General features: G+C 40.6%; 1 protein-coding gene across 3 annotated transcripts; it reads left to right on the forward strand.

Annotated features, from left to right (window-relative positions):
- Positions 1-78: 78 nt before the first annotated feature.
- On the forward strand, positions 79-27,406 carry rock1 (Rho-associated, coiled-coil containing protein kinase 1). 3 transcript variants are annotated; one of them, XR_011238691.1, is made up of 34 exons: positions 133-1,009; positions 9,796-9,877; positions 11,520-11,620; positions 11,797-11,934; positions 12,094-12,269; positions 13,429-13,513; positions 13,682-13,826; positions 14,378-14,516; positions 14,691-14,782; positions 15,549-15,708; positions 15,853-15,922; positions 16,028-16,116; positions 16,285-16,333; positions 16,527-16,662; positions 17,037-17,128; positions 17,264-17,510; positions 18,117-18,223; positions 18,400-18,550; positions 19,175-19,335; positions 19,472-19,656; positions 20,319-20,388; positions 20,486-20,589; positions 20,710-20,875; positions 20,960-21,053; positions 21,260-21,348; positions 21,434-21,625; positions 21,715-21,880; positions 22,361-22,410; positions 23,412-23,482; positions 23,590-23,678; positions 23,847-23,925; positions 24,071-24,332; positions 24,920-25,127; positions 25,868-27,406. XR_011238691.1 is itself a non-coding variant. In XM_069510739.1 (33 exons), the coding sequence occupies exons 1-33, from the start codon at positions 905-907 to the stop codon at positions 25,426-25,428; spliced, it is 4,152 nt and encodes a 1,383-aa protein (XP_069366840.1). In that variant the 5' UTR covers positions 79-904; the 3' UTR covers positions 25,429-27,406. The 3 variants fall into 3 exon arrangements, 2 of the variants coding, with proteins under 2 accessions (XP_069366840.1, XP_019963027.1); XM_069510739.1 differs by lacking the exon at positions 22,361-22,410 and having other exon boundaries at positions 79-1,009; positions 25,377-27,406; XM_020107468.2 differs by lacking the exon at positions 22,361-22,410 and having other exon boundaries at positions 79-1,009.
- The last annotated feature ends 223 nt before the right edge of the window (positions 27,407-27,629 follow it).

Here is a 27,629-nt window from a genome sequence, read left to right on the forward strand (position 1 = left end):
AGTCTGTAATACTTCATATTCAGTCTGTAATACTTCATACTTCATATTCAGTCTGTGGCTCCTTCTTCAGCCGCTGAGCTCGGAGAATGCGCCTGCACGCGGAGCATGCGCACTGCTTGACATTTTCAAGTTGCTTCTCCGGGGTGTTCGAACAGGAAGGCGGACATGTTGGTCGAGCTGTGGGAGAAATTCGGGCACCGTCTGCTGTTTTTTTTTTCTCTTCTGCGAAAAAAATCAGAACCCGACCTGTGAGTCTTCGATCTGAGGGACAGAGCAGCTCGGAAGGGAACCGGTCGACAGCCGGTGACAGTGCCCGGGAAGCAGCAGGGGGACAGCCGTCAAAACGCCGTTACGAGTCCTCGGTTAAACTGATCGAAATTTGGAAGAAGCAGAAGTTTTTTCCCCCGCAGCACTTCTACTTTTGAGCTGTCAGATTCGTCCGTGTGCAGGGGCCTGGCTCCGGGATGGGAACCGGCCCGGACTGACACAGACCCCGCTCCTCAGGGGGACTAACTTTTTAACTGGCTTTTGTTTGGATGCACCAACATTTTAAGCTCTTCTCCTCGGTGGCATCCTGCGGAGGCTGACTAATCTGTCGCCGCGTTTATCGTTTTGCTTCTGAAGTTGTTTTGTCACTCATACCGGGGGGGAGGTGGAGGAAAAACCCTCTTTCGACGCCCGACATGTGGCTTTTGTATATTCAGCGCAACCTCAAGCGTTTCATCGTGTGTGGAAGCTCCGGGAGAACAATGTATTTTCTGTGAAGCGGCGGAGTGAAGTTCACGCGAAGAAAGGAACATTTGGCTAGCTAGCTACCGCTGGCTGCTAAAGCTAGCTAGCCAGCCCTCTGCCTCGCCACCGAGCTGTTTTTGTTCGTAAGCCCCCCAAAACACCGGGACTCAATATGACAGCGAAAATGTCTGCTGGGGAAAGTATGGAGGCTCGATTCGAAAAAATCGATGCCATGTTGAAGGACCCCAAGTCGGAAATAAACACGGATTGTCTTCTGGTAAGTTTGTAGCTTGCTAGCCGGCTAGGTAGCTAGCAAGTCAGCCATTCGGGGTCAGTCTACTCCTTGGAGCAGACCAACAAGTCGTTGTCACTGAAGAAATGTGTTGACTCGAACAGGCTATTTTGTCTCACATGCTTAACTCCAGATACATGTATGTTTATTTAATATAAGATTATAAGACCAGAGCACAGCCATCACTTTGAAAACCCATTTTCACACACTCAGATCCTCTCATAGCCATAAACAATGAAAGTGTAATTGCCAGAAATAGGATTGTTACTCAACAACACTGTCACTTATTGATAACTTGGCTGCACTTTAGGAGATGAACACATGTAAAAGCAGTGGAAACTAAATATGTCTGACAGATGGTCACCGTGTGTCCCTTCTTCACACTGACACACAAACACTCTGTCAGATTGATTTTGGTTCAGGCCAGGTAAAATAAATGGTGTCATGAAGTCTGATCAACTTCTGGTCTGACTTCCCCTGCCACCCCCACAAACTGATGATGGCTTGTGTCGTCAGTGAAGTGGCTCGCAGATATTAGGAAGTAGGTGGTTAGGTGTGTTGTTATGTCTAGATTTACCTATTGAAGCCTCATTTGAAGTGATCGGCTGCCATGCAAGCCTGTTGTAACCCCCCCTCCCCCCCAGCTGCATCTGTACACCTGTTGGCTGGAGTCTGCTTTCTGTCTATGGGCGGAAGAACTCACAAGTGACTCTCCTTTCTGAGGGAAAAGGGTTGCTCCTGCCACGTGCAACAGCAACACCTCCATGGGTTTTATTTTACACGGCGGCAATCCCAGGAACTGACTCACTATGGAGTGGATGCCAAGGGGAATGTTGTTCTGTCAAGTGTTTGTTGATATCATGAGCCTCTCTCAGCTTGGGTGACACTGCCACTGAGTGTTTTCTCAAGGATTGGGCTCTGGGTGACTCATGAGAGTGGTTGCTTGTTGATTTATGGGGGTGATTAAAGTTAAAAAAAATCACATGGGTGTATTGGATGGATTGGAAATTATCTTTTGCATTTCATGTTTGCAGGTATGACGAAGTTTTCACCTACGGTTCGATGTTCAAACGAGCAAGGACTGATCTTTGTGCAGTAGTTTCACTGTAACTTGAGTGTTATGCACACAAGGTCATACTCCTTGATTATTAATTTCTCTATCTTGATTGTATGGTATGGGACATATTATCAGGCAAAGGGACATTGGGATAGCAGTCTGTTTTGGGAAGGGGGCTTGTCCTAAAACCCCACCCACCAACCCGATTTGGTGTGTTTGTGTATAGCTTGCTGGAGATAGCTGTCTTTTGAAAAGCAAAACTTGCTTAGTCTCCCTGACCTCCCATCCTGTTGCAGAAAAGGCCAATTAAACTCACCTAAAAGTGCACACGTTCTGCATTTTTAATGGCAAAAAGCTGTGGGGACTGTTCCTGTTGGCAGCCACACACACAAGGGTGTTGTTCCTCTTTCCCCCCCCCCTCTCTGCAATCTCCCCCTGATCAATGAATGGAGGCCTTTTGCTGAGGCTCTCTCTGCCACCATGCAACCCCACCCACAGCTTAATAAAATTCCATGCTAATCAAATAACCTCTTGTCTTTGACTGGCCTGGAGTTCCCTGTGTGTCCCAAAGCCATTCTGCACGTCTGGAGAGAGTTGAGAGCAGGCAGGCATCTCTGAGGTAGCTGGGTGTGGGCTCTGCTCTCTACCCATAAACCAAAATTATGTGGACTGAAGACTCATGTTTCTGAAGGCTATGAATCAGGACATTTAACTCATAAAGCAGCCAGCATGCTTGGCTATGAGTAATAGGTTCCATCAGAATGCACAATACAACCCTTTTACTGGCCATGTTTCTGTACCTGGGTCCTGAGCTGCCAGTGCTTTGTGTCTTAAGTAAAGCACTGTTGGGTTTACACTTTTTCCCACAGAACCCTGGCCTGTGTTGTGTGACGGCGACACATGGCCTGCACCTTACCACTCAGCTCTGGGCTGGCCTATCGAGCACCTTATTCCAGCCCTGTCGCTCTTATCTTCACCCAGTAAATAAATCCTGCTAGTAGAGAAGAGTGCCTTATCTGGATGGGCTGCCCCTTCTCCAATCATTGTGCTCCAGACAGGCTTCTAAGAGCCAATCTGAACAGACAAAATTCCTGACATTGTGATGTGAATGCTCACTGACATAAGGGGACTGAACATTGCCCATATATGTCTGTTGTTGTTAGCTGTCAATAACTTCCATCAAATCATTTTAGCGATTGATGTGTTCGTATGTGGAGTGAACATGGTGGAACTGGTGCGCTTGTGAAAACACAGAGCAGAATTTCCTGGTTGCTTTCGCACTTGCTCCTAATGTGGCACAGTCTGTTTATCATTTGGTGAATTAGCATGTTTGAGTTGATATGTTGGAACTTGTTTTGCAAGGGCTTTGTCTCTATTCGAGAAATATAAAGGCTTCCTGGCATAGTCTTTGTTCTTACTTTGACACTTGGGGTCCATTAGTCTCTCTGTGTTTTGATCTCTCTTTCATCTGCTATTTGGACTCCAAATCTGTAATAAGGGTAATTACAGGAAACTGCAAGGCCAGTAAACCACATTTGTAGACAGTGATTGACTGTGTGAATGCTGCATTCACATGTTGGGTGGGTAGTCTTATTTATGCTGAAATCGCAAAAAGGCAAAATTAGTTATTGCAGTTTTAAGGTTATGAGTGGAAACAACTGTTCTATTAATGCATGATTTGTAGGTCAACACATGCCAGTCATTACCACTCAGATTAGATTCCATCACACAGTATCAGTGATGATTGATTGAAGTTCATTGCATCATACTACAGTGTTTGTCTTTGAAACCAATGAATGGTGCTGAGTGGCATAAAAAAGCAGTTGCAGTTTACAGTTACAGTCATAATGAGCAAAATGAGCTCAATTCTCAGAGTTTCCATATTCAAAGGAAACTATCATATAGCAAAACCAGGGCCTATACATGTGGCTGACAGGCAGAAGGGCAGTTCATTCACTACTGCCCAGACTTCAGCCTTGAGATTGAGTTGAAGATCCATTTTCCTGACATGCCTTCTATTTGCCTTTCATATTTAGTGTGCTACCATTCATCATGACTAACAGTTGAGTACATTCAATCCTCTTTGTTGAGTCCCTGCCCTTGTCTCAGTGACCTTTGCCTTTACTGGACAAGCCTTACCTGCAAGGTGTTGTTTGCACGTATGCAGCTGTGGTCTATATATATATATATATATATCCCTCTGCTAAAGCGAGTGACTCGTCAGTCAGGAGTGTTGACAATACATCTTTTTACAGCATGCATGCAGTATTTTTTATGTATAACCCATATGTAAAACTACAAAGATTTAGTAAAGTCATATCATATAACCTCATTTAGACATATTTGGTCATTCATTTATCATGAGATGTGAAAGTATTATTCTTTGAAGGACCCTACTGGTGGTTGTGTATGTTTAAACATGTATAGTTGTGTACTGCATACAATTTGTTTACCTTAGTCATGTGACCATTCATTAAAGGTTTTAGATAGATTCACCTTCCAGGGAGTTATGCCACTGCAGTCCAGTCATCTCCTTCTGTATTTGTTCTAAATGATAATGATCACGACCTAAATGCTATGTCAAGGTTTAGCATATGTAGTATTCACTTTACTTGTGCACAGAGACAAATTTATGATAACTGAGATAAATAGCCTTTGTAATAATGCCAGTTGACACTGACTTGAAAGCTTCGTGGAATCTTGGATGCCACAGTAACTGTCTAAAATACTGAACTCTCCAAGCTTCGTTCATTAAATGATGAATAACATCTTAAAGGGGAAATGCATGTGTTTGTAGTAGCTGTCATAGTCGGCATGTAGTCATTCCCTATTGTCAAAAAGGTTTGGGGCTGCCAGTCGTAAACTGCTCTCCTCAGCTATTCAGCATTGAGAACAACAATTGGCCGAGCCAGTTGTAGGTCTGCATTCCCTCAACTGACTGATTATGTGCAGGAATGCATACTAAAATGATCCAGTCTTTTAATAGCTGAATGTTTTTCTCTTTGATTCACCAATTGACCTTAGGAGTCTCCAGCCTTTTTTTTCTCATCTCATCTCATTTCTTAAGGGCCAGTTAGTTTGTCCCACTTACAGATGACTCTGCGACCCCTGGCCGGTGAAGATGGTAGACGTGAACTCGAGTGGATGCTTTAATAAGATGCCCATTTGCCGGGGTGAGGTCATAAATCGTGGGCAGCGCAGGCAGGACAGCAAGAGTTTTTTTTTTTTTAATTTGAGAAGCCAGAGCTCAGTCAGTGGAAACACGTGAGTGCTCTCCGCTGTTGAAATAACTCAATTACATTCTGACATGAAAGCGTTTGTGACAGTGGCTCTCACTCACTGGGACTCAATGGAATGCCCTTGTTTTGCCACCCCTGGGTTCACTGTCACTGCTGCTTATCCAGTAGAGTTGTTAGTTATGAAGTCCTTCTAGGTAAGTGGGATTTCCTGTCAGTAGATATTATGTAGCACAGCAGGAGTGTGCTAAAGGAGTTTGGACCAATTGCTTAGTTACAGACACAAGTGAAACTGTCCCTGTTGGCATCCAGAATGTACCAAATAAAGTAAGTAGTGAGGAAGCAATGTGGTATTTCATGCTTTGAATGGCTTCATTGGATTGTATGATCACATTTGCAGCCTGCCATGGACCTGCCTTTATTTGCATGGTGAGCTGAATGGCTGTCTGTGCATTTGCTCACATGTGGAAAGCATATTGTCTTGAAGAGGTGGCAGAAAAGGAAGTGAGAAGTGGGGCTCGACTCAGGCCAGTCCACATGCCTTGTGCTGGCATGCAGAAAGGGATGATGTGGCTGAGACTCCCATGGAAATTTTAACTCAGACCTTTAATGTCTGGAAAAGAGCTTGTGTGTTGTGGATTTCTCTCCCCTAAAGTTTAAAGAAATAATTGCCGTATGTAATGTCAACCACTGGCTTTGTGTGTATTGTGTAACTATACATTTAAAAAAAAAAAAAAGAATTACCACATTTCATTAACAGCGCGATGAGATGGTTTTTCATGTTATTATTTAGTAATCCCTGGGATGTGTCGCCCTCTGCTTGAAGCAGCATCAGCAGAAATAGGATAACATAGAACCCTGCGAGCTCTGGTTTGTTTTCCCAGCTATTTTTTTTCCCCAAGACTGCCACATAATGAAACATAGCCTGTGGACTGCTACCGCCCAGTGCTTGACTGCTATCTCCCAGTTGCAATGAGTGAATGTGTGGTTTTACTCTGTCTCTAGTAAGTTGTGAGACTATTGTGTGTGCTCTTTAGTTATGCTGACTCTTTAAATTTGATAGATTGTCATACACTCTTGCCTTATTGATTCAAGGCAAATTCAAATTGGAAGAGGTTATCTCATTGCCTGAAGATTAGAGCCACATGCATTTACACTTAGGTCCTTGGTGTTTATCTGCAATATTATTGCATTTTTCCATTTTCTTCTGCACATTTTAATAACTGATGCATTTTCTTCTTCTTTTTGTGTGGAAAACAGACTCAACCAAACCCCTGAGCCATTGGAAATTTCAGAGCTGCAGTAGAAATGCACTTTCACCTCTGGAAATAAATCTGAATTACTTGCTGACAAAGAATTTTGCCAGTGTCAGTTGCATATTTGTGAGTGTAGCCTGGGGCTGAGAGTGGTTTGATAGCTGAACCCAAACAACCGGAATGATCATAAATCAGTCACCAGAGGTAACATATGTCTCATATATATACTGAATCTGATGATCCTGTGTCTGTGTGTGCATATAGTGATTTAAACAATGCAGATGTATAAACAAATACAGAGGCTTGCAGATAAATGCACATGTGATGCATTCAGGTACACTTTACAGTGTGAATTAAATGAGCTATAATTTGATATGATATACATTTGTCTAAAGGTAGAGGTTTTGCAATTTGAGCAAAACTATGGCAATATTGTGTTTTTGCACGAATCACTGTCATATTGCATGTGCTTGTACCTGATCATTTTATCCATCAGTAGTTTCTCGCTTGATTTTTTTGTATAATTTACCATTTCACAAACATTATATTCAGAATTGCATCAGAGGATTGTATCTGTATTTACCACTCCTGCCACCTCTGTATTGCTGAACACAAATGCCCCTAATATTTTGACATGACTCCTCTTTCCACAAGGATAGCTACTAGACACCACAACAGAGTGGACTGTTACTGCTTTAAATTACCGACACATCTTCCATGTCTTATTTCTGTTAATTTCTTCTGTCAGTTATGTTCTATTTTCCAGTTGAATGTGTGGTCCTATTTTAAGCAACACTGGTTGTTTCAGCAAAACACTGAACATGGGTGCCTTCCGTGATTCTTTGTTTTTTCCTTCATTTGTTCTACAATTGGACTAGCCAGCCCCACATGCACCAACCTCCACTCCCTGCTCCTTTCCGTCAGTGTTAAGCTCTGGAACTGATTGAAAATAAGTCTCACTATGTGTGACTCTGTACTTGGGGTAGTTTTTTTTTCCTCTCCCTTCCTTCACTTTTTGTTGAGAACTTGTTTGGCCACATACCTAAAATAGCTCTCTGACGTGTACAGTCCTGTTAAGGAATGTTGCTGTGGCTGTCCAGAGTTCTCTGCGGCAGGAAGTTATGCAAACGTGCATTGCTGAGCACAGAGCCTTGTGATTAGGGTCCTGAAGGACTCGGTTCTTCAGCGGTTTTTTTTCCAGTGCAGGCTGGCTGGATACTGAGTGGCCAACAAGGCCCCTTTTTTCTCCCTGCACATGGTCTGTCTTGTGTAAACGCTCCCTCCTGAAAGTCAATTTAAAGTTTTTTTTTCTTTTAAGCTGAGCAGATGATGGCTCTCAGCTCAGCATCCTCTCATTCATTTTCTACATTCTGTCTCCTTGAATGTCTACATTGCTCTTCTTTTCCCACCAGGCATTCTTCACCTACAATTTTTACTTCTTTCCCTCCCACCTGCCTTTTCCCCCTACTTCCACACCCATCCCAGAGGGCGTCTGCTTCTTTCATGTCTCATAGAAGGGGGGGGGGGGTTACTTAAGCATCAGAGTTACTTAAGAGGATTCCTCGCCTCGTCTGAGCTGCTGATTCACCATGTGTCATCATTGTTTTGCTCAGGGATGCAAAAAGAAACATGACATTGTTTCACAGATCATTTACAAGACAGGACTGACAGGATTCCAATAATTCCGAGGGTACACATGATAACAAAATAAATAAACTGTTCTTATGTAATTTATGGGTCACTCAGCCATAGTATATGTTTTCGAGAAAAATGTAGGCTAGTTGACATGTGACCAGAAATGCTAATTTCCAACACCTAGCTCACTCCCACTTGAGTGAATCCATAACAGTATTTTGAGTTCAAGTGTTTGTGTGCCTGTCTTGTTTCAGCCATTCTGGATTATGGAAGATTAGATTAAATCCTGCCAGTGGCACTTGCTCCTGCCTAGCCTGAGGCCAGACAGCCTATACTGTGTGTGTTTGTTTACAACTCTTGAAATGCTAGTAACTGTCATATGGGTATTTATGTATTTCTTTTAACAACGCTACCGGTTTTTATAGTTTACAGAGGAGATACTTGTCCAGTCATGAAAGAGATTCAAATAAGGGTCAGAAACTGTCAAGACAGGAGTAACTCCTGTTACTCCAGTGGGTGTTGCAGCTGTGTATTGTAAAGTCACACAGTTGACCTCACTGTATGGTTATTCTAAGGCACCACCCTGATGCCTCAGTCATCAAAAGCTACTTAGTTTCACCAGCTGCTTTTATTAGAAACTCTGAGACCAGGGTGGGAAACGCAGCTTCTCGTCATCCAGCCAGTGACTGGTGGGTGTTTTTAATCTTCGAGGGAATTGCTGGCTTGCATTTAAGAAAAAAAAACTGGAGCACTAATGTGAAGCACACTCCTTTTTACAATGTCCATGCTTTCCTACTTGATTATTGGGTTTGTAGTAGTATTGCTGATGGAAAGCATTTCATCATCTGCCTGGAGACCAGAAATATCGATCTTTCTCAGCATACATGTGCTACATGAGCCGACTTTTGCTGCTTTCGGACATACTACGGGTATTTTCCTGAAATTATCTTGGAGGGCTATGTGTGAGAACACAAATGCCATTCTCTGCAGTATTACCTGTCAGCCCCCCTGCTTGAATGTCTGAGTGAGCCCATGTGAGAAAATACAGCAGGAACATTTCTGGAGAAGTTGATGATTTTTCTAACAATCGACAGACGCAAAACTGCTAAAACAAAAAGAACACAAAGAAGGCACAGATGAAGATGTCACCTTGATGACAAAGATATTTGAGAGCTTTTGGTGATAAGGGCAGGTGGCAGTGTGTTGTAAACACAAACCTTCCACTGGAATTGATAGGTTATACCTTCTGTATGCCCTAGCCAGACACCACTCCTCTCCTCATATGTGAAAGGCTTAGTCTGGAGTATAATCATGCATGTTTTGACATCATTCAGTAGATCTTAGAGTCAGTAGAGTTATTAATGACCTTAAAAAACGGCATGCTTACAGTAGGACTAAAGTTCAGGTATTTGTAATAAGCTAAAACCCTCCTAGTCTTAAGTAATGTAATCCAGGCTGGAAGCCCACAGCTCCATTTGTTTGAGAGTCTGCACTCAGAGCAGTTCTACAGGGCTCTGTTCATTTTACATGTAGTGTGGGATGAAGCTGGAGCAGCTTTGTTTATTAACCTTTCTCCTCTCCCCTCAGGACGGCTTGGATGCACTGGTGTATGACCTTGACTTTCCTGCCCTGAGGAAAAACAAGAGCATTGACAACTTCTTGAATAGATGTAAGTAGCCCACATCATGCTTTCCCCCTACGTCCTGATCTCGCTGTATCTTTCACTTTATAACCATTTGTGTTTGCAGACCCCTGTTACATGTGGGTGTAAGCCTAGGCTCAGAAAAGAAGGCCGTTTTGGGTCACTGCCTCTATGTAGGCTTGGACACAATAGGTGTCTGCTGCTTAGTGTCCCCAACAAAGGGGCTTTCATAAATGGCTGGTGACCCACATGGTGCCTATTGCTATGGCTTCTCTTTTTCAGTGTCCACAGACTGGGGAACCCCCATAACCATGTTTTAGACAAAACAAAAAGCATCATTCGACGACAGAGGGAGGCTGAATGTAAAAAATGTATTTATTTATGATAAAATCCATATTGTAATATGATTACAGCCTGCATTTATAAAACATAGTTGTGGGATAATGTGACATTTGTCTCTTTAAGAGTTTAGTTGATTTTGTTTTACAATTTATTTAGATTTTATTTATTTTTTCTTATTTTATTAGTTTGAGGAAGAAACTAAACACCAGAAAACTGTATTTGAAATATTATCTCAAGCTACTAAACCCTTGGGCAAAAACTGCCATTAGGCATCTCCTCAATTTTTCTTGCTACTGTACTTTTGTGTGTAGCACCCAAGTGTTGTAAATGCATTGATGGATATGGACTAATGGACTGTCTCGTCTTGTGAGACACTGGACCTCAGTTGCATGCACAGCCCTGAAGGGCTCTTCTGTCTGAATTCTTTACTCCATACATTCTTTGCACTCTGAATGTATCAGCTCATTGCTCTACTGTATATCTGCTGGGACCTGCTAGAAATAATCCTCCTCCACCCCCTCACACACACAAATACATGTACATACAGTATGTTATCTGCAAAAGCAACATGAAATCCTATTTGTACCATTTGTAAACATGGGTTGTGTGTCTTTTTGGTCCTCTGGGATGATTTCAGTAAGGATCATGATCCCGGGAACCTCTGCACACAGTGGAAATGACTCACACTCAAATGTTCTTATTCTAATAGCACATGGCTTGCGTTTTATTTTTAGATCAATTGAACTTGGACGCCCCCACACAGCTCCCCTTTTCCATGTTTTCCTGTGCCAGTTGTGACCCATGTGAATCAGAAATGATCCTTCTCATCCAGCTATGACCAAATTTGGGTGAACACTGAATTGTGTCTCCCCTCGGGGAACCAGCATTGTTAAATCAGGGAAATGCCAACTCTCAGTAAGCAACGAACTTTGCTTGAGCGACATTTCTCAGCTGTGCAGAGGCTCTGTCAGATTTGTCTGTTCTGTTTGCCAGCATATTGGATGTTCTTAGGAAAGTCTGCCACAGACATGTGGACATGACACATAATGTTAGATAATGAAAACAGGGTGGCAGTGTATGGGAGAGTGATGTTGTAAAAATATAACCCCTACACACTGTTTTTTAAAATATCAATAAGAACAATCTTCAAGCTCTCTTGGGCATATTATACTGTATTACCTTCATGCCATTGATTACTTTGAACTATAACTGTGGCTGTGATGCTTCAGTGCACAACACTTCTCTGAGAGGTCACAGCATCGTTCCCTACATTAATTCAATTTTCTTTAACATTTGCCTTTGCTTGTTTTGTCTGCTTGTTTGTCAGATAAGGAAACTATTAGTAAAATCCGTGATCTACGCATGAAAGCTGAAGACTATGAGGTGGTTAAAGTTATTGGGAGGGGTGCGTTTGGAGAGGTGCAATTGGTAAGTAAGCCATTTTTTGATTGTGATTGTTTTACAGATAACACTGTATCTAAGAACTTCTGATACACTTAATATATTTTAATTTCTGAATGATAATATATTTCTCATTCGCTGCTCACCTTACGTTTGTGAGAACATCTTAAGTAACCCTGACTACATTTGCGTTATTTTTACAGGTAAGACACAAAGCCACATGCAAAGTATACGCCATGAAGCTGCTGAGCAAGTTTGAGATGATAAAGAGATCGGATTCTGCTTTCTTCTGGGAGGAGAGGGACATCATGGCTTTTGCCAACAGCGGATGGGTGGTGCAGGTATGATTTGTCAGATAATCAAATAGATGAGATTTAACCTTGTTTAATGTGAATATATGCAGCACACACATAATTAAATACTCAGCAATGCTCGTTTACGTGGTAGCTTTTGATGTATTGATTGTTTTTCTTTAATCATTTCTCTTTTTTATTCCACAGCTCTTTTTTGCTTTCCAAGATGACCGCTACCTCTACATGGTAATGGAGTACATGCCTGGTGGCGATTTGGTTAACTTGATGAGCAACTATGACGTCCCCGAGAAGTGGGCCCGCTTTTACACAGCTGAGGTGGTGCTAGCTCTAGATGGGATCCACTCAATGGGCTTTATTCACAGGTAATAATAAAACTTCTCCTTATCTGCAAGTGTGTCATGTAGGATGTTTGTTTTTATACCTGGGTGGTGCACACTTACGCCAATAGCTGAACTGAATATCAAAGAATAACTTTGTTAGCTAGTTATGTCTACCTTTCTCTCTCTTGTCTTTTCTGTCTCTCTCCCTCTTGAAATTTGTTTTTCAAATTGGCTTCAATCAAAGATATTGATGTGATACATTTCTAATGGAGCAGATGTTTCTTTCCTCTGTGAGGCCGTTCTTCAGTTTTTATTGTCTGTTTGGAAGAGCTCCTGAAACCTTGTCCAAAGCAAATGTCTGGAATCATTTATCTGTTTTGGTCCTTGACATTTGTGAGATATGAAGTAGGATGTAGTGGGTTTGGTGTTAACCTATTTAAAAAGCAGGAAGCAGTCCAGGGACAAAGGCAGTTCTGTAGCATTAATGCTCGCTGGTGGTGTACGCACTATAGGTCTCTACTTGAGGTAATAATTGTTTTCAAAACGGAGACTTCATAGACTTCTCCATTTGACTCTCAAACCAGTGTTAGGCTTTAATATGAGTTGTAGTCCCTGTAAATGTTGTTTTATTTCAACAATGATTTATGAGATTTAAATTATCTATTAGAGTTGCTCCTGTACAATTCAGTTCTATGATGCTGCCTGTAGATCTTTATATCTCTTGAACTACTAGGGGAATAAATCTCTGCACTGGATGACGCCACTTTATTTCAATACACAACAGGGATGAAATGTTTTATTTCTCTTTTATTAAATGGTTACTAATATTATTCTTCACTCTGAGTTCTTTGCACAGCTGCAGCGGTGGAAAACTCACACCGTGACAGATGTATTAAATAGTTCTCTGCTGTTTTCCCATTAGCTTGCTGAAAGTTGTTGCGAAAAGAAATTTCACAAAGACATAAATTCCCCTCTCTCAATTCCCAGCTCCCTTCATACCTCATTACATGTGACCTATCGCTGCAGTGTAGCACCTTCACACAGTCATGATTTGGAGAGCTGTTTCATTAATGGTTCCCTCAAGCTGCTCTAACCTTAACTGCATGCATACAATCCTGCAAAGTGCTTCAGTTTTCTTGTGATATGCTTGAGTTTGATGTATTTATATTCGTTTGATATCACTTTATTTTTGTTTCTGCAGGGACGTGAAGCCTGATAACATGTTGCTCGACAAAGCAGGCCACTTGAAACTGGCGGACTTCGGGACCTGCATGAAAATGAACAAGGTATCACATTCAGTTTCTGTCACATTACATTGACAAAATATATTAAAAGTAAATTCAAGTCATTATGATTAGTTTGATTATCATCAACATTTTTTAAATAATTACGTTGAGAGATTTGTTCTTTTAGAAAAATATAAAGACTGTTTTGAATTTATTTTCTTTCGTCAGGATGGTATGGTACGATGTGACACAGCAGTGGGAACTCCAGACTACATTTCACCCGAGGTACTGAAATCCCAAGGAGGAGATGGATATTACGGCAGAGAGTGTGACTGGTGGTCGGTGGGAGTGTTCCTGTACGAAATGCTAGTTGGTAAGTTGCCTTTCTCAATCAATATCAGTATCGCTGTTTATGTTTGATGATATGCAGCAAAATGAAAAGTTTTATTTTATAGAATGGACAATCCCGAAAATATGTGTATTTATGTTTACATTTCATTAAAAAAGTTTTTTTTGTCTAAATTCAAGTTCTTTAGATTGGTTGTATTTGTGTTTTCTTTTTCTTTTTAGTTATTATAGTAAAGCTATTGGTTAAAATGTAAAATGTAAAATATCAAGCCTCAATTACATTTCTTTGGTTTGATAACATCTTGATAGACATTGGAATTTTTTTTTTCAAATATATATATACCTTAATCCTTAACATCTGTATCAGCATATCACCATTGCCTGACCCGTAGTTATTATACCAATCATAAATCTTACCAATAATATGAATATGATGGTGTTTTTTAAAATTATATCAAAAACTATGTAAAATTTGAAACAGAAACAGATTCTGTATTGTTTTATCTATTTCCAGAGTTTATGCTTTATTGAATTTCCTCTAACCACTGGCTCTTCTTTGTCTCATGCTGTGCACAGGCGACACGCCATTCTATGCAGACTCACTTGTCGGGACCTACAGCAAAATTATGAACCACAAGAATGCCCTGACCTTCCCTGAAGACAGCGACATCTCCAACGATGCCAAGAATCTCATCTGTGCTTTCCTGACTGACAGGTCAGAGAACTACAAAACCAGAAATGGATCATGAAGAGGGTCCTTATCTGTAGACCCTCTCTTGTCAAGTGTTTTCTGGTGTAGAGGACTGTCTGTGGAAAGAATCTAGAAAGAAATATTCATAATACAATAGAAGCTGCTCCTTTTTTCAGTTTGTCCTTTTAACCCATTTAGGGAAGTCCGACTTGGCCGTAACGGTGTAGATGAGATCAAGAGGCATCCTTTCTTCAAGAATGACCAATGGACATGGGAGAATATCAGAGAGAGTAAGAACATTTTCACTGCTGAGATTACAGATTAATTTCACACCTTATATTTCAGTTGGCAGTCTGCTCTTTGTTATTGCAACTGTGCAGCCAGCGACCATGTTTTCCATTTGACCTACTGCAGACAGTTGCAGGAAATTCTTGTAGACGAGCCATTCATTCAGCATCCTATCCAAGACTAAACGTGATTACTGGCAGCGCTGCATTTTTGGGGCCAACAACAGGGGAAGTAGCTCAATGCAAATGTTAATGCGCTGGGATTGACACTGGAGCAGAGAGAGAGATTAGAAATGTAGGGCTGAATCCAGCTGCAAGAGTTGGTCCTTTAGTGGCTTTATATTTAATGCTTTACCAGGCTGGAGTCAGCACTTTGGTGTTCACCCTCCCCCTGTTGTTCCACTGGATGATCAGCTCTGCGAGCTGGCTGTCTTCCTTTGAGTTTCAAAAGAAATCTGTGATCCAGAAAAACTCACTGGATTTTGTCTTTTATTTCTTCCAGGTATGAACCTCAAAATACAGCACAGATAAAAAAAAAAAGAAAAAAGATGTGTGTTGGTGAGAGAGAAAAATAAGTTGAAGTTGAAGAGAAAACCAAAGCATTTAAAGGCCTAATATGATCATGATTTAATCAATGGTTTTAAAAGGTTAAGAATGATACATTTTGAATTATTGACTGTGTCTTTACCGCATAGTAACATGATGAAATGTGATGGCCCTTTTTTTCCTGCATCATCATGAATCTACTATTTCCTTGTGCCACGTGCAGCGGCTGCTCCAGTAGTGCCTGAACTGAGCAGTGACGTTGACACCAGTAACTTTGACGACATTGAGGAGGACAGAGGAGAGGAGGAGACCTTTCCCATACCAAAGGCCTTTGTAGGCAACCAGCTCCCCTTTGTAGGCTTCACCTACTACAGCAATCAGCAGTAAGTCTGACACACTGCACTCTGTGTTCACGATTATGATGATACTTATACTTTTTAATTTATTGGAGAAGTACTGTCAGTTTTCCGTCTTTACTTTGACAAAGGGTTTTAGTTTGATACCCATATAAACTGTTCTTTTCTCAGCCTTTTGCGCGGCACCGCCACAAAGACCAGTGATAAACGTAGCAGCTCCACAAAGGAAGACAAGAGTCATGTGAGTAGAAGACCACAATTTATTTAGAAAAAAAATCTCAAGATACAGAACATCTGCCAATTTTCCATCTCATCTCATGCATTCAAATGACATGTTTCTGTTTAGCTGGAAAACCTGCAGAAACGAATCTACCATCTGGAGGAGCAGCTCCACAGTGAGATGCAGCTGAAAGACGAGTTGGAGCAGAAGTGCAGGTATGAAACGCGTCATTTATTCATACACAGAAATGCTGCTGGACTCAGAGAAAAGTTAAACCAGACTTCTGCATGTAGCAATGTACATTATTACATTTTCCATTACATTATTCATGTAACTTCTTCTACATGTATTTAAATATTTTTCTCTAACCCTGCTCTTCCTAGGACATCAAACACCAAGATCGACAAGATCATGAAAGAACTGGATGAAGAGGTTAATTTGACACCATTTCTCTTTTTTATGGATAGATTATAATTTCATGATGTTGGCTGCTTTACAGTTATATCAGTATTATGAAACACACAGAGGCTCCAGTTTTTATGTTGTAATGAAATTAAGTTGAATAAGTTACGAGAAGTGGTTTGTTCCTGTCATATGACAACTGCTCTGTCGTTCTTCACCACAGGCAAACCTGAGGAAGAGTTCAGAGGCCAGCATTTCTCTGCTGGAGAAGGACAAGATCATGCTGCAGCACAGATTCACAGAGTACCAAAGAAAAGCTGACCAGGAGGCAGAGAAAAGACGCAATTTGGAGAATGAGGGTAAAGATAATGAGGTGCTGCTGATGTATGATTCAGACACTTTGCAATTAAAGTGTAATTGCAGAGTGAAGCGTTGGTTCATTCAATGTTTGAACATGGTAATGTCCTCATCCACTCAGTATCATTTAATGGATTACTGGGTATTCTGATGTGACCCTACTCCCTTTACTTACTATTAATAACAGATTGAGTTAGATGCTGCTAAAACATTCACATGTCTCTTTAAATTTCCCAAAGACTTGCTACAGAAGGTGGCACTAAATGGAATAACAAACTATTAGCTGTCAGAAGTTAAAACTCAATATACTTTGCACATAATATCAGGAATTTCCGGCTTTCCCTGTCTAATTTATTTTCTGTGTGTTTCTTAATAGTGTCAACTTTGAAGGAGCAGCTTGAAGATATGAGGAAGATCAGCCAGAACTCGCAGGCCTCAAATGACAAGATCACCCAGTTGCAGAATCAGGTACAACACACACACACACACACACACACACACACACACACACACACACACACACACACACACACACACAAATACAAATGTATCCTGGAGTAGTGGAGCACAAAACTTAGGTTTCTCTGACTCTTTCTCTGGCAGCTGGAGGAGGCCAACGACCTGCTGCGTGCAGAGTCGGACACGGCGGCGAGGCTGAGGAAAAGCCACACAGAGATGGCGAAGTCGATGAGCCAGCTGGAGAGTTTGAATCGTGAGCTGCAGGAGAGGAGCCATGCAGCAGACGGAGAAAAGGCACAGCTGGAGAAAGAGCTGCTGCTTCTTCAGAGCACGCTGGACTCAGAGAGGAGAAACTACAGCCAGGGGTCTGAGGAGATCAGGGAGCTGCAAGGTGACATATCGACACACTAATGATGACATTGACATATATGACAGCTTGAATAACTCTCAGTTGTATTGTTCATATTGTAAAATTTGATTTGATGTTGATCAACAGAGTAAAAAGTTTAGTTTAAAGAACTTTCATAGGGGAGTGTAAAACCCAGATTCCAGGGGACCAAAATATGCATTAACCTTTAGGAAGAATTTTTAATATGTTTGTTCCAAATGACTCTTTAAGACTAATAATCTAACCCTCATTCAGTGATTTGAGAAAGCTGCACAAATTCCGTATATTAATAGTTAACCAGATCTCAATCTCCAACACCTGTCAGACAAGCACTGACAACACCCAGCAGCCAAACCCATCTGTGATTTATGTGTCGGCCATTTACCTTTTAATGGGAAACAAAAATTTGAAAGGCCTATAAACTAGAGGAGATCTAGGAATACTGGAGTCATTTTCTTTTATCAAACAGTATATGAAATTATATAGTATTGGACGCCCATGAAATATCTGAATAGCTGTGGAAGAAAAACTGATTTTGCAATGAAAATTCAAGCTTCATTTAATGAACACCATGATTCTGACAGTTATGTCTTCATTTTTCATTCACAGCGAGGATGGCAGGACTGCAAGAGGACAACAAAAACTTGAAGCTCAGCCTCTCGAAGGTGGAGGCAGAACGTAAACAGTCCCAGGAGAGGAGCAATAACCTGGAGAAGGTATACTATTCTACACTACTACACTAAAAGTAGTACTATTTATGCAATTTATGTACCTGCTTCTACCCTCTAGAATTATAACAATTACTCTTGTGTATTTTGAATAAGATATTTATGAAAGGTAGTGTGCTTAGTTTGCTTCATGATGTTTGCCTGGTGCTCACCCTCCCCTGCAGGAAAAGAACAACCTGGAGATCGACCTGAACTATAAACTCAAGACCTTGCAGCAGCGTCTTGAGCAGGAACAGACTGAACACAGGGTGACGCGAGCACAGCTCACTGACAAATATGAGTCTATCGAAGAAGCCAAATCAGCTGCCATGAATGGTATGCCAGTCCTATGTCAGAGCATGCCCTACATGCTGTATTTCCAACATGCTTTTTTCTTTTCTTTCTACCATGTTGTTTTATTTTCTCTCTCTTTAGTTCATTTAACTTCTTCCTCACACTATCAGCCTCTTCCTGCTTTCCTTTTTTTCCCCTGCCCTGCACTTGCATCAGATTCACCTCCAGGGGTGGTAAAGATGCAAGGCATTCAAGTAGTCAGTCAGCATGTCAGGACAATGCCTCATTGCATATTAATGCTGGACTCTTTTTTTGACAGTATAATGATGATGTGTCCAGGTGATTTCTTACTTTTCATTAAATGTTTGATGGAATCTAGGAGTCAAGCCTCTCCTTGGCTCATCTCTGTCTTTCAGATTTCATCAGTAAATCCTGAATTATTATTACCATTGTCACGTTGTGTTCTTGCATTTTCTTGTACATTCTTCGGTGGAAGGTAACTGTCAGATGTGGAACATATTAGAAAGATGCATTGTTGTTGGTGTGAATTCAGGGTTAAGTGTAGAGAGCGTTGAAATCATCATACAAGGGGTTTAGTTCACCTGATATTCTCTCAGCTAGAGGCCGCAAAGAATTGACTCTTGGTTTTTCATTTCACTTCTTTAGTTGTTCAGGTGAAGATGTCTGAGGAGAATGGAGCGAGAATGAGAGCTGAGAGCCGGGTAGTGGAGGTGGAGAAGCAGTGCTCAATGCTTGAGTTTGACCTAAAGCAGTCTGTGCAGAAGATGGAGCAGCTGATGAAGCAAAAGGAAAGGCTGGAAGATGACGTGAGTACTCCTTCTCACTCTAACAGTTTTTTTTAATTTTTTTTTTTAAATTCACCTAAATCAAATAAAGATGTGTTATATGTTCTGCTTTTGTTTGTATGTGATGTCTCACCCCTGTTTGGTCATGTTTCTCCAGGTGAAGAATCTGCGGATACAGTTAGAGCAGGAGTCGAGCAAACGTGTCCTAGCTCAGAACGACTTGAAGGGCCGCACGCAGGAGGTGGACCGCCTCAGGTGTTCAGAGAAGCAGCTCAAACAGGAGATCAACACAGCACTAGAGAGTAAACGCTCGCTGGAGTTCCAGCTTGCACAGCTGACCAAGTGAGTGATCTTTTTGCATTAAATAGATAAAACTAGTTAAATCAAATTATTTCCTATTTTCTCATTAAGTACTCATCCACTACTTACATCACACAAGACATTGTCTTATTTGCATAAAATAAACAAATAAAAATAGAATATGAATGAGAATAAATAGACTTAACCCTCATGTTAAGTTTTCTTGGATAAATAGGAACATTTGAGGCAGTTGTCCTTCTCATTTTTACTCTCTAACAAACTAACAGTATCTGCAGCCAGGAATTCTTACGTGTTGTTATTGTCGCCCTGCCCGGTAATGCTCTTTGGAAGTCAAGGTGTAAATTGCCCTACAATTGCGTGTTATTTTCAAATAAGTGCTATTATTCCAGCTTAGGGGGTGACTATGCCAAAGCTGGTCTGTGATTGCGTTTACACCACAGGATTAAGGTTTTTGAGTCCAGCTCCATCCACTCCGTTGCTAATCCCCTGGCGAGCACAGCAGCCATTGCTGCTGGTTGTGCTGCTAGTTACATATACTGCAGAGGCTGACTTAGAAGCCAGCTCTGTTTGCCTGGATAAGAGTCCTGTTTTGGAAGGAGTCCAATTTATGAGTGTAAAATAAGCCAGAACATGGATTTAATGAACAAATGAAAATGATGCACCTCATGATTTTGTTGATACAGACAATACAGAGGCAACGAGGGACAGATGAGGGAACTTCAGGATCAGCTTGAGGCCGAACAGTATTTTTCTGTGAGTATAAGTCCCCACATCTGCTCTATTTTAGTTATGAAACGTACACTTATTCGGTGTGAAATTCATGGTCTTATTTATCTCTGTCCTCTTTCAGACGCTTTACAAAACTCAGGTCAAGGAACTAAAAGAGGAGATTGAAGAAAGGAACCGGCAGGTACAAGACGCTCACAAAAAGGTGCAGGAGTTGTGTGGTGAAAGGTAAGAAACGGAATTATTAGTATTGATTATTGACCAATGACCAGCTAATGTAATTTATTGTTGATGTGTAATATGTCCTGTTTTATTTAACTATAAAAAATTATTTTATCTTGGACAAAGGGACTCCCTGTCTGCCCAGCTGGATCTGACAGTGACCAAGGCCGAGTCAGAGCAGCTGGCCCGGGCTCTTCAGGAGGAACAGTACTTTGAGCTCAGCCAGGAGAACAAGAAGGCAGTGACCAGACATAAACAGGAGATTGGGGAAAAGGAGGGAACCATTGCACGGGTGAGCAAAACCAAAAGTGCCTCTCCATCATGACAATATTTCGTTCTTTCAGGTCAGATGTAATAATACATTTTTTCTGTGCAGCTTGAGGAATCCAATAAAACTCTGACCAAAGATGTGGAGCACCTCAGCAAAGAGAAGACTGAATTGAATGACAAGCTTACTAATCAGAAAGATGGTACTATCCCTTTAATACACAGACCACACACAGAAAATGCTTAATTCTATGATTTTTAATTAAGAAATTAATCTGAAATGTTCAGAAAATTTCCTTAAAAAGTCCTTAAATTTGATGTTATAGAAGAAATGTGATCCCTGTGATTACCTTTTAATGGCTCCTGCCATGTTGTACTTATGCTGAGCTTACTCCCTTTTCCTTCACAGAGTATGAAGCCCAGAAGGAGGAGATTGCAAATACAATCAAGGCCAACTATGAGAAGGTCCTCAACACAGAGCGAACACTGAAGACTCAGGTAAAGATGAACCATTTCACTCAATGGTTAACACTGGTAACGCAAGTGGAGAATGGTGACTGATATATCTACTTGAATCCATCAGGCGGTAAACAAGCTAGCAGAGATCATGAATCGCAAGGACATGAAGATTGACCAGAAGAAAAAGGGCAGTACTGCCGACCTGCGGAAAAAGGAGAAGGAGAATCGCAAACTTCAGCTGGAGCTTAACCAGGAGAAGGAGAAGTTCAACCACATGGCCATCAAGTATCAGAAGGAGTTGAGCGAGATGCAGGCGGTAAGTTACCATCTCAGGTTGCTGGAGCCTCCTGTCTGTGTTTTTTTTACATTGTTTATAACCAAAATTCTTTCATCTCCCACCAACAGCAACTTGCAGAAGAATGTACATATCGCAACGAGCTGCAGATGCAGTTGGACAGCAAGGAGAGCGATATCGAGCAGCTTAGGGAGAAACTGAACGACCTGCAACAGCGTATGGATAATTCAAGTGTCACCAGTTTGCAGACAGATGAGACCGACAGCAACCTCGCTGGTAAGGTCACAGTAGAGGCTAACTGGACAGTGCTGCTTCTCTAACACCAAAGAAACACAAGTGTCTTAATGTAGAAATATTTGAAAATAGTTTTTAGTAACTATATAGTTAAGAAATTGCCGTTTTCATCTTCTTCCTTGTGTGTTTTTAAAATAACATACTTTATATGCCAATTATATAGTCTGGTAAAGTTTCTTTTGTTAGGTCTTGATATATTGTGTCCTTGTCAATGCAGGTTGTACTATATGCAGATAAGATTCCAAATTAATATGAATAAATCATATAATTGGTACATTTTTACATGTTAAAAGCTGAGATGATCAGAGATTTATTCATGCACAAAATACATATTTGGTAATTCCATCTTTTTCTTTAACAAAATCTAACTGAATATGATCGTACCTTGTTCTAGGTCTATTTTCATGTTTTGCTGGTGTCTGTGTGGTTAAACAATTCTCTCTTTATTCCCCTCATGTCCAGTTGGTTCTCCTTGCTCTTCTTATCTTTGTAACTTCTATTCCTTTCCCTCTGTGAGTAACTGAGTGGACGAGCTCCGTTTGCCTGGCCTGTGCTGCAGCTGTCGTGTGTTTGTCTTTTTTGCCTCTGATTTTCCTTAGTAGTCTTTTGCCAGAGGTAATAGAAGCATCTCTGATGGGGGAATTCATGAAACACTTTTGAAAGAAGTCTTACAGAGTGCCTCATAAATTATATTTATAAGTTGTCAAAGCATTCTGATCAACCAAATTTATCGACTAACATTAACAGGATCTTAAGTGACGATGCTGTGAATTTGCGTGTCACGACAAGGTCAGCGCTAACGGTGAAGTAACCACAGTAGATGAGAGGTTACTGACTCCACCCTGTGTGAGGTTTACCACATCACTCTCAGCACCTTTCAAAACGTGTCTTGAAACTGAAAAAGTGTTTTTTTAAATTCACGGCACTGTGTGCTTCAAACACTTAACACTTTACTTATTTGTCGGCATGTTCACCCAGAAGTACTGCTCGTTCTGGAGACCTCCCTCACAGCGTCACATTAGCAGACAAGCCCCTCTTATTTCACTGCTCCTGTTTAGCTTGTGTTGTTCCAGCTGCATGCATTTGAAATTTTAATTTAACACCAAATAATCTTTGTTTCTATTGAAGGAGTGAGTGATCAAGCTTATTTGAAGACAATTAGCACAAATTCCTGCTGCAAAACTATTATTATACCACTTTTAACATAATTATGAAAGATAACATTTTCCATGCTCTGTTAACATGCTGCTAATATTCTCTAATATTTCCCTCCTGCATGGGGAGTGTGTAGCAGCAGCATCTAAATTCATCTCTTGTCACCTACTCCAGTTACCTAAATGCTGGCAGAACTCCCATCAGGGATTCGCCTGGTGTAAAGCAACAATTACAATCTTTGTGAACTTCGTCTACCTTTTTTTTCCCCCCAGTTGAGTTTGGATTGAATCACTGCATGGCCAGTGTTTTTTAAGCACGTTGCATTGATGTATAACTTTTTCTACACGCTGCTTTTCAGAATCCAGATTGGAGGGTTGGCTGTCAATTCCTAATCGTGCTAATATCAAAAGATACGGATGGAAGAAACAGGTATATTGTGTTGATTTGACATTTCATGTGTTATGTTGCCTTAAAACAATGTTGCTATCGCCTTGGACAATATCAGCCTTTCTTTTATTGTGTTTTAATGTTTGCAGTATGTGGTGGTGAGCAGTAAGAAGATTCTGTTCTACAACGACGAGCAGGATAAGGAACAGTCCAACCCTTCAATGGTACTAGATATAGAGTAAGTATTTTCTGGTCCTGTCCTTGTCACATGCCTACTTCAACAAAACAGAGGTAATAATTTCCCAAATTGGGATCAATAAAGTACATCTATCTATCTGAAGTTGCACTGCTTGTGCCTATAGGATTCACTAATATGTAATTGCTACTTTTGTGTCGTCTTGTGCAGTAAACTATTTCATGTGAGACCAGTCACTCAAGGAGACGTGTACCGGGCTGAGACAGAGGAGATCCCAAGGATATTCCAGGTACGAGGCTCTTTCCTGTCCTGGAGTCGTCTCTTGATTTTTAAATGTCTCTACTACATCTGATGTCAGATTGTCGCTCAGCCTCAGAAAGGAATATTTTAAGGCAGAGTTTCTGACAAGACGCTCCTTTATCTCTTGTTTTCAGATTCTGTATGCCAACGAGGGGGAATGCAGGAAGGAGGCTGACATGGAGACGGTCCCTCAGGGCGACAAGACCAACTGTTTCCCACACAAAGGTCACGAGTTCATCCCTACGCTATATCACTTCCCTTCAAACTGTGAGGCCTGCGCCAAGCCTCTGTGGCACGTCTTCAAGCCGCCTGCAGCCCTGGAGTGTCGCCGCTGCCACGTCAAGTGCCACAAGGACCATCTCGACAAAAAGGAGGACGTTATTGCTCCTTGCAAAGGTAAACTGCCAACACTAGTTCTTGCTGGTCTTAAGCTGTGATGAAAGATAAACATAATTTTACTCTAATAGGTTTGATATTTTATACATATAGTTACTTTATAGTTATAGATAATGAGTCGTCATTGAATATTAATGTTTAAGGTACTTTTCCAGTTGATGTTGAAGCCAGCAAGTAGACATGGCTGTTTAAGAGATTCACCAAAACTCTTAATGAGTTTGATTTGAGCAGATTTCAAAATGTTTTAATTGTAAGATGTATGTATAATGAATTTATCTTCCACTTAAACATGAATTACAAATCCAACAAATTGTCAATAAGCTCTTATAAAAATCCAATATATCCTGATAGGAATTTATAATTTGAGCCATTTTTAAAGCACAAATGGAAAAAAATATATACTGATTCTTAAAATGTTTTAAACTGTAGATTGATACAAACCAAACCATTGAAATGTATCCTTTTGTTTGGTAAAACTTTGATGGTCATTTTTAAAACAAGCTTTTATCGATAAGCCTCAGTTGCAGATTAATCTGATGTCATGTTTATGCTTCTCTGTCCACGTCGTCTTTGCCCGTCCCCTACAGTAAACTACGATGTGACCTCTGCCCGGGACATGCTTCTGCTCGCTCTGACACAAGACGAGCAGAAGAAATGGATTGGTCACCTGGGAAAGAAGATTCCCAAGACCCCGCCATCTACTTTTTCAAGAGCCTCTCCTCGTTCCATGTCCACTCGCTCTGGACCAAACCAGTCCTTCCGCAGAAACCCTAAAAGCAATACAGGAAAGCTGAGGTAACTTGACAATTTCTGTGCTTTTGAACTGTCTCTAATTATTTGTTCACTCTGGTTTTATATAAATGTTTTTTTTCAGTCACTAATGTTCAAATAGTTACAGCTAACTGCATGACCTACATAAAGCACTGTTGTATTGGCCGTTAAGTGAGGGTGTGCTGAGGTCACAAATCTTATTTTAGCCCGTCTGGAGGGCTGAGATGTGGTCGACTCAGTCACATGACCTGCTGTTTGTCTCCTGTGTTGTAGCAGAGCGCAGTCCAGCCTCCAAGCAGCAGACACAACATCCAGCACTTGTTGACAGGAACTTCTTCAGAAAGTGTTGATTTCTTTTTTTTCTTTTTTTTTTTTAAGACTTTTGTCTCCAGCATTAAACTTGTCTATTTATTAATTGTGTTACCGGGTGCTTCTAACACGAGACACTTCCTGATTGGTTGGTTGGTTGTTTGACAGCTGGGATCTTTCCAGTTGACACTCTGGATTCTTGTTTTTCTAATTGGCACTAATGTGTTGTTGGGTTCAGTAACTAACTTAATAGACTTACTGTACAACTCTGGTTAGAATGGTCCACTTTAAGGATTTTTAAATACCTGTCAAACATGATGAGAAGGTGTTAACGGTGTAGCAGTGTCTGTAAACAAGCTTTCCTGCTGTATGTTGACTCAGGTTGGGTTACTAACCGACTTTAAGATGTTTCTTTCTTCCTTTCACTGGACACCTGTCTCTATTCTTTCTTTCAGCTAACCATCTGAACCGTTCCTCATCCTCAAAAACGGAGAAACCTGTATTACTTAGAAAATTCATTGAAAAGAAAAAAATATATCAATAAAAAATAAAACAGCGCTGGAGAATTGCAACATATGTCAGAAACCAGGCATCATGGACAAACAGAGGCCTTTCTTCAAGAGAAAAACCATCATTCAACTCAGCAAACTTGCAGCTCTCCATTTCTACCAGAAGATGGCACACTTGTGTGGAACTAAACATGGACGGTGCAGCGATATAGACGGACTCATGTCATTGGAGCCATTCTGTGTTTCATATCATATGACAGTTCTGAGGGAAACAAGAAGGTAAACTGGGGGTTTTGCTGGGACTCCTGTGAGTGTGTGTTTGGTTTAAGGTACTGTCATACAGGGATTTCAGATCTGCAGTGAGTGGTTGTGTCTCGGGTGGAAAATAAATATTTTGTCATTTCTTTCCCCACCTGACGGATACTCGAGCTACATGCAAGCATACATATGTTTCCAGCTTCAAGAAAAAAAAGAAAAAAAGAAAAATGACCGATGCCTTCATCTAACGTCTCTGGCCTTTTTGCCTTTATTCTTATCACTCTGCGAGTCACTTATCAGGTTTGGGAGGGAGTATTGGGACACAAGTATTAGATGTTTTGAGTATTGAGTGAGGAGCATGCAAGATCATCATTTAAATCTATGCATTATTTTTATTATAATTATTTTTATTGCTCCAAGCCATAAGGAATATTCCATTGTAATGGCATATAGGAGTCCTGAAACTTAATTGATTTTTTTTTTTGTTTATTTGGTACATTGTAATATTTTTTTTCTTGTTTTTTTTTTTTTTGTAATGTATTGCCTTACATTGATTCATAGATAAATGGTTCAAAAGGAAAACATTAAGTTAACAAATGTAAAACTGCACTGTTTGAATTGTAAATTATTTGTAGAAGACTAAACAGGTGTAGCATTTGGCCCACCTAGTGCCTTAACGTTTGGATATTGATTTTACTGCCATATCTGTTTGTTTGTTCTTTTTTTTCTCTCCAAAAACAAGACAAATCTTAACTCTTCCATCATCTGTTTTTTTAAGAAATCGCCACACATTTGTGGTTTTATCAGAATTCACTTTCTCTGGTTTAAGTATATGAAAGATATATATTAGATTACCTCTTTATGGACACACTGCAGTAGAGTTAGTGTGTCAAAACGAAGTCCCCCTGACTCGGTTCGTATCGTGACAATTTTTGGGATGTGTACTCAAAGCGATTCCACCTGTGTCATTGATTGTCCTTGTTACAATTACAAGTTGTGTCTCTTACACGGTAATGTCCCGTTAATGCAGACCCCCACAGTGTATATAATAAGAGAGACATGAGGATTATGGAATACCTCCGCAATCTTTTCATTTGTAACGTTTTGTTCAGTTAAAAAAAAAAAAAGCACTGGAACTATGATCTACTCTTGTCTTGGATAATTTGCATGGTTAATTGCATTGGAGTCCGCACTGATGGATATGTCAATAAACATATCTGTATCATTCATTGTTTACTAGTTTTCTCTGCAGATACCCATCATTGTTATATTTTTATCATGAGGTTAATACATTAAACCATTTCAAAAGTTGATTACTAATTTAGGATTTTTTTAAATCGTGATGTCAGGTCCGAAGAGGCTGTATTGGCCTAAATCTACTTTAAAGAGGGGGGATCCAGCACACTTAAGGAAAATATGTACACAAGTTTGGGAAATTTGGTTCGCTTGA

This window comes from Paralichthys olivaceus, chromosome 16, assembly GCF_024713975.1.
Source record: "Paralichthys olivaceus isolate ysfri-2021 chromosome 16, ASM2471397v2, whole genome shotgun sequence".
Classification (NCBI taxonomy): domain Eukaryota; kingdom Metazoa; phylum Chordata; class Actinopteri; order Pleuronectiformes; family Paralichthyidae; genus Paralichthys; species Paralichthys olivaceus.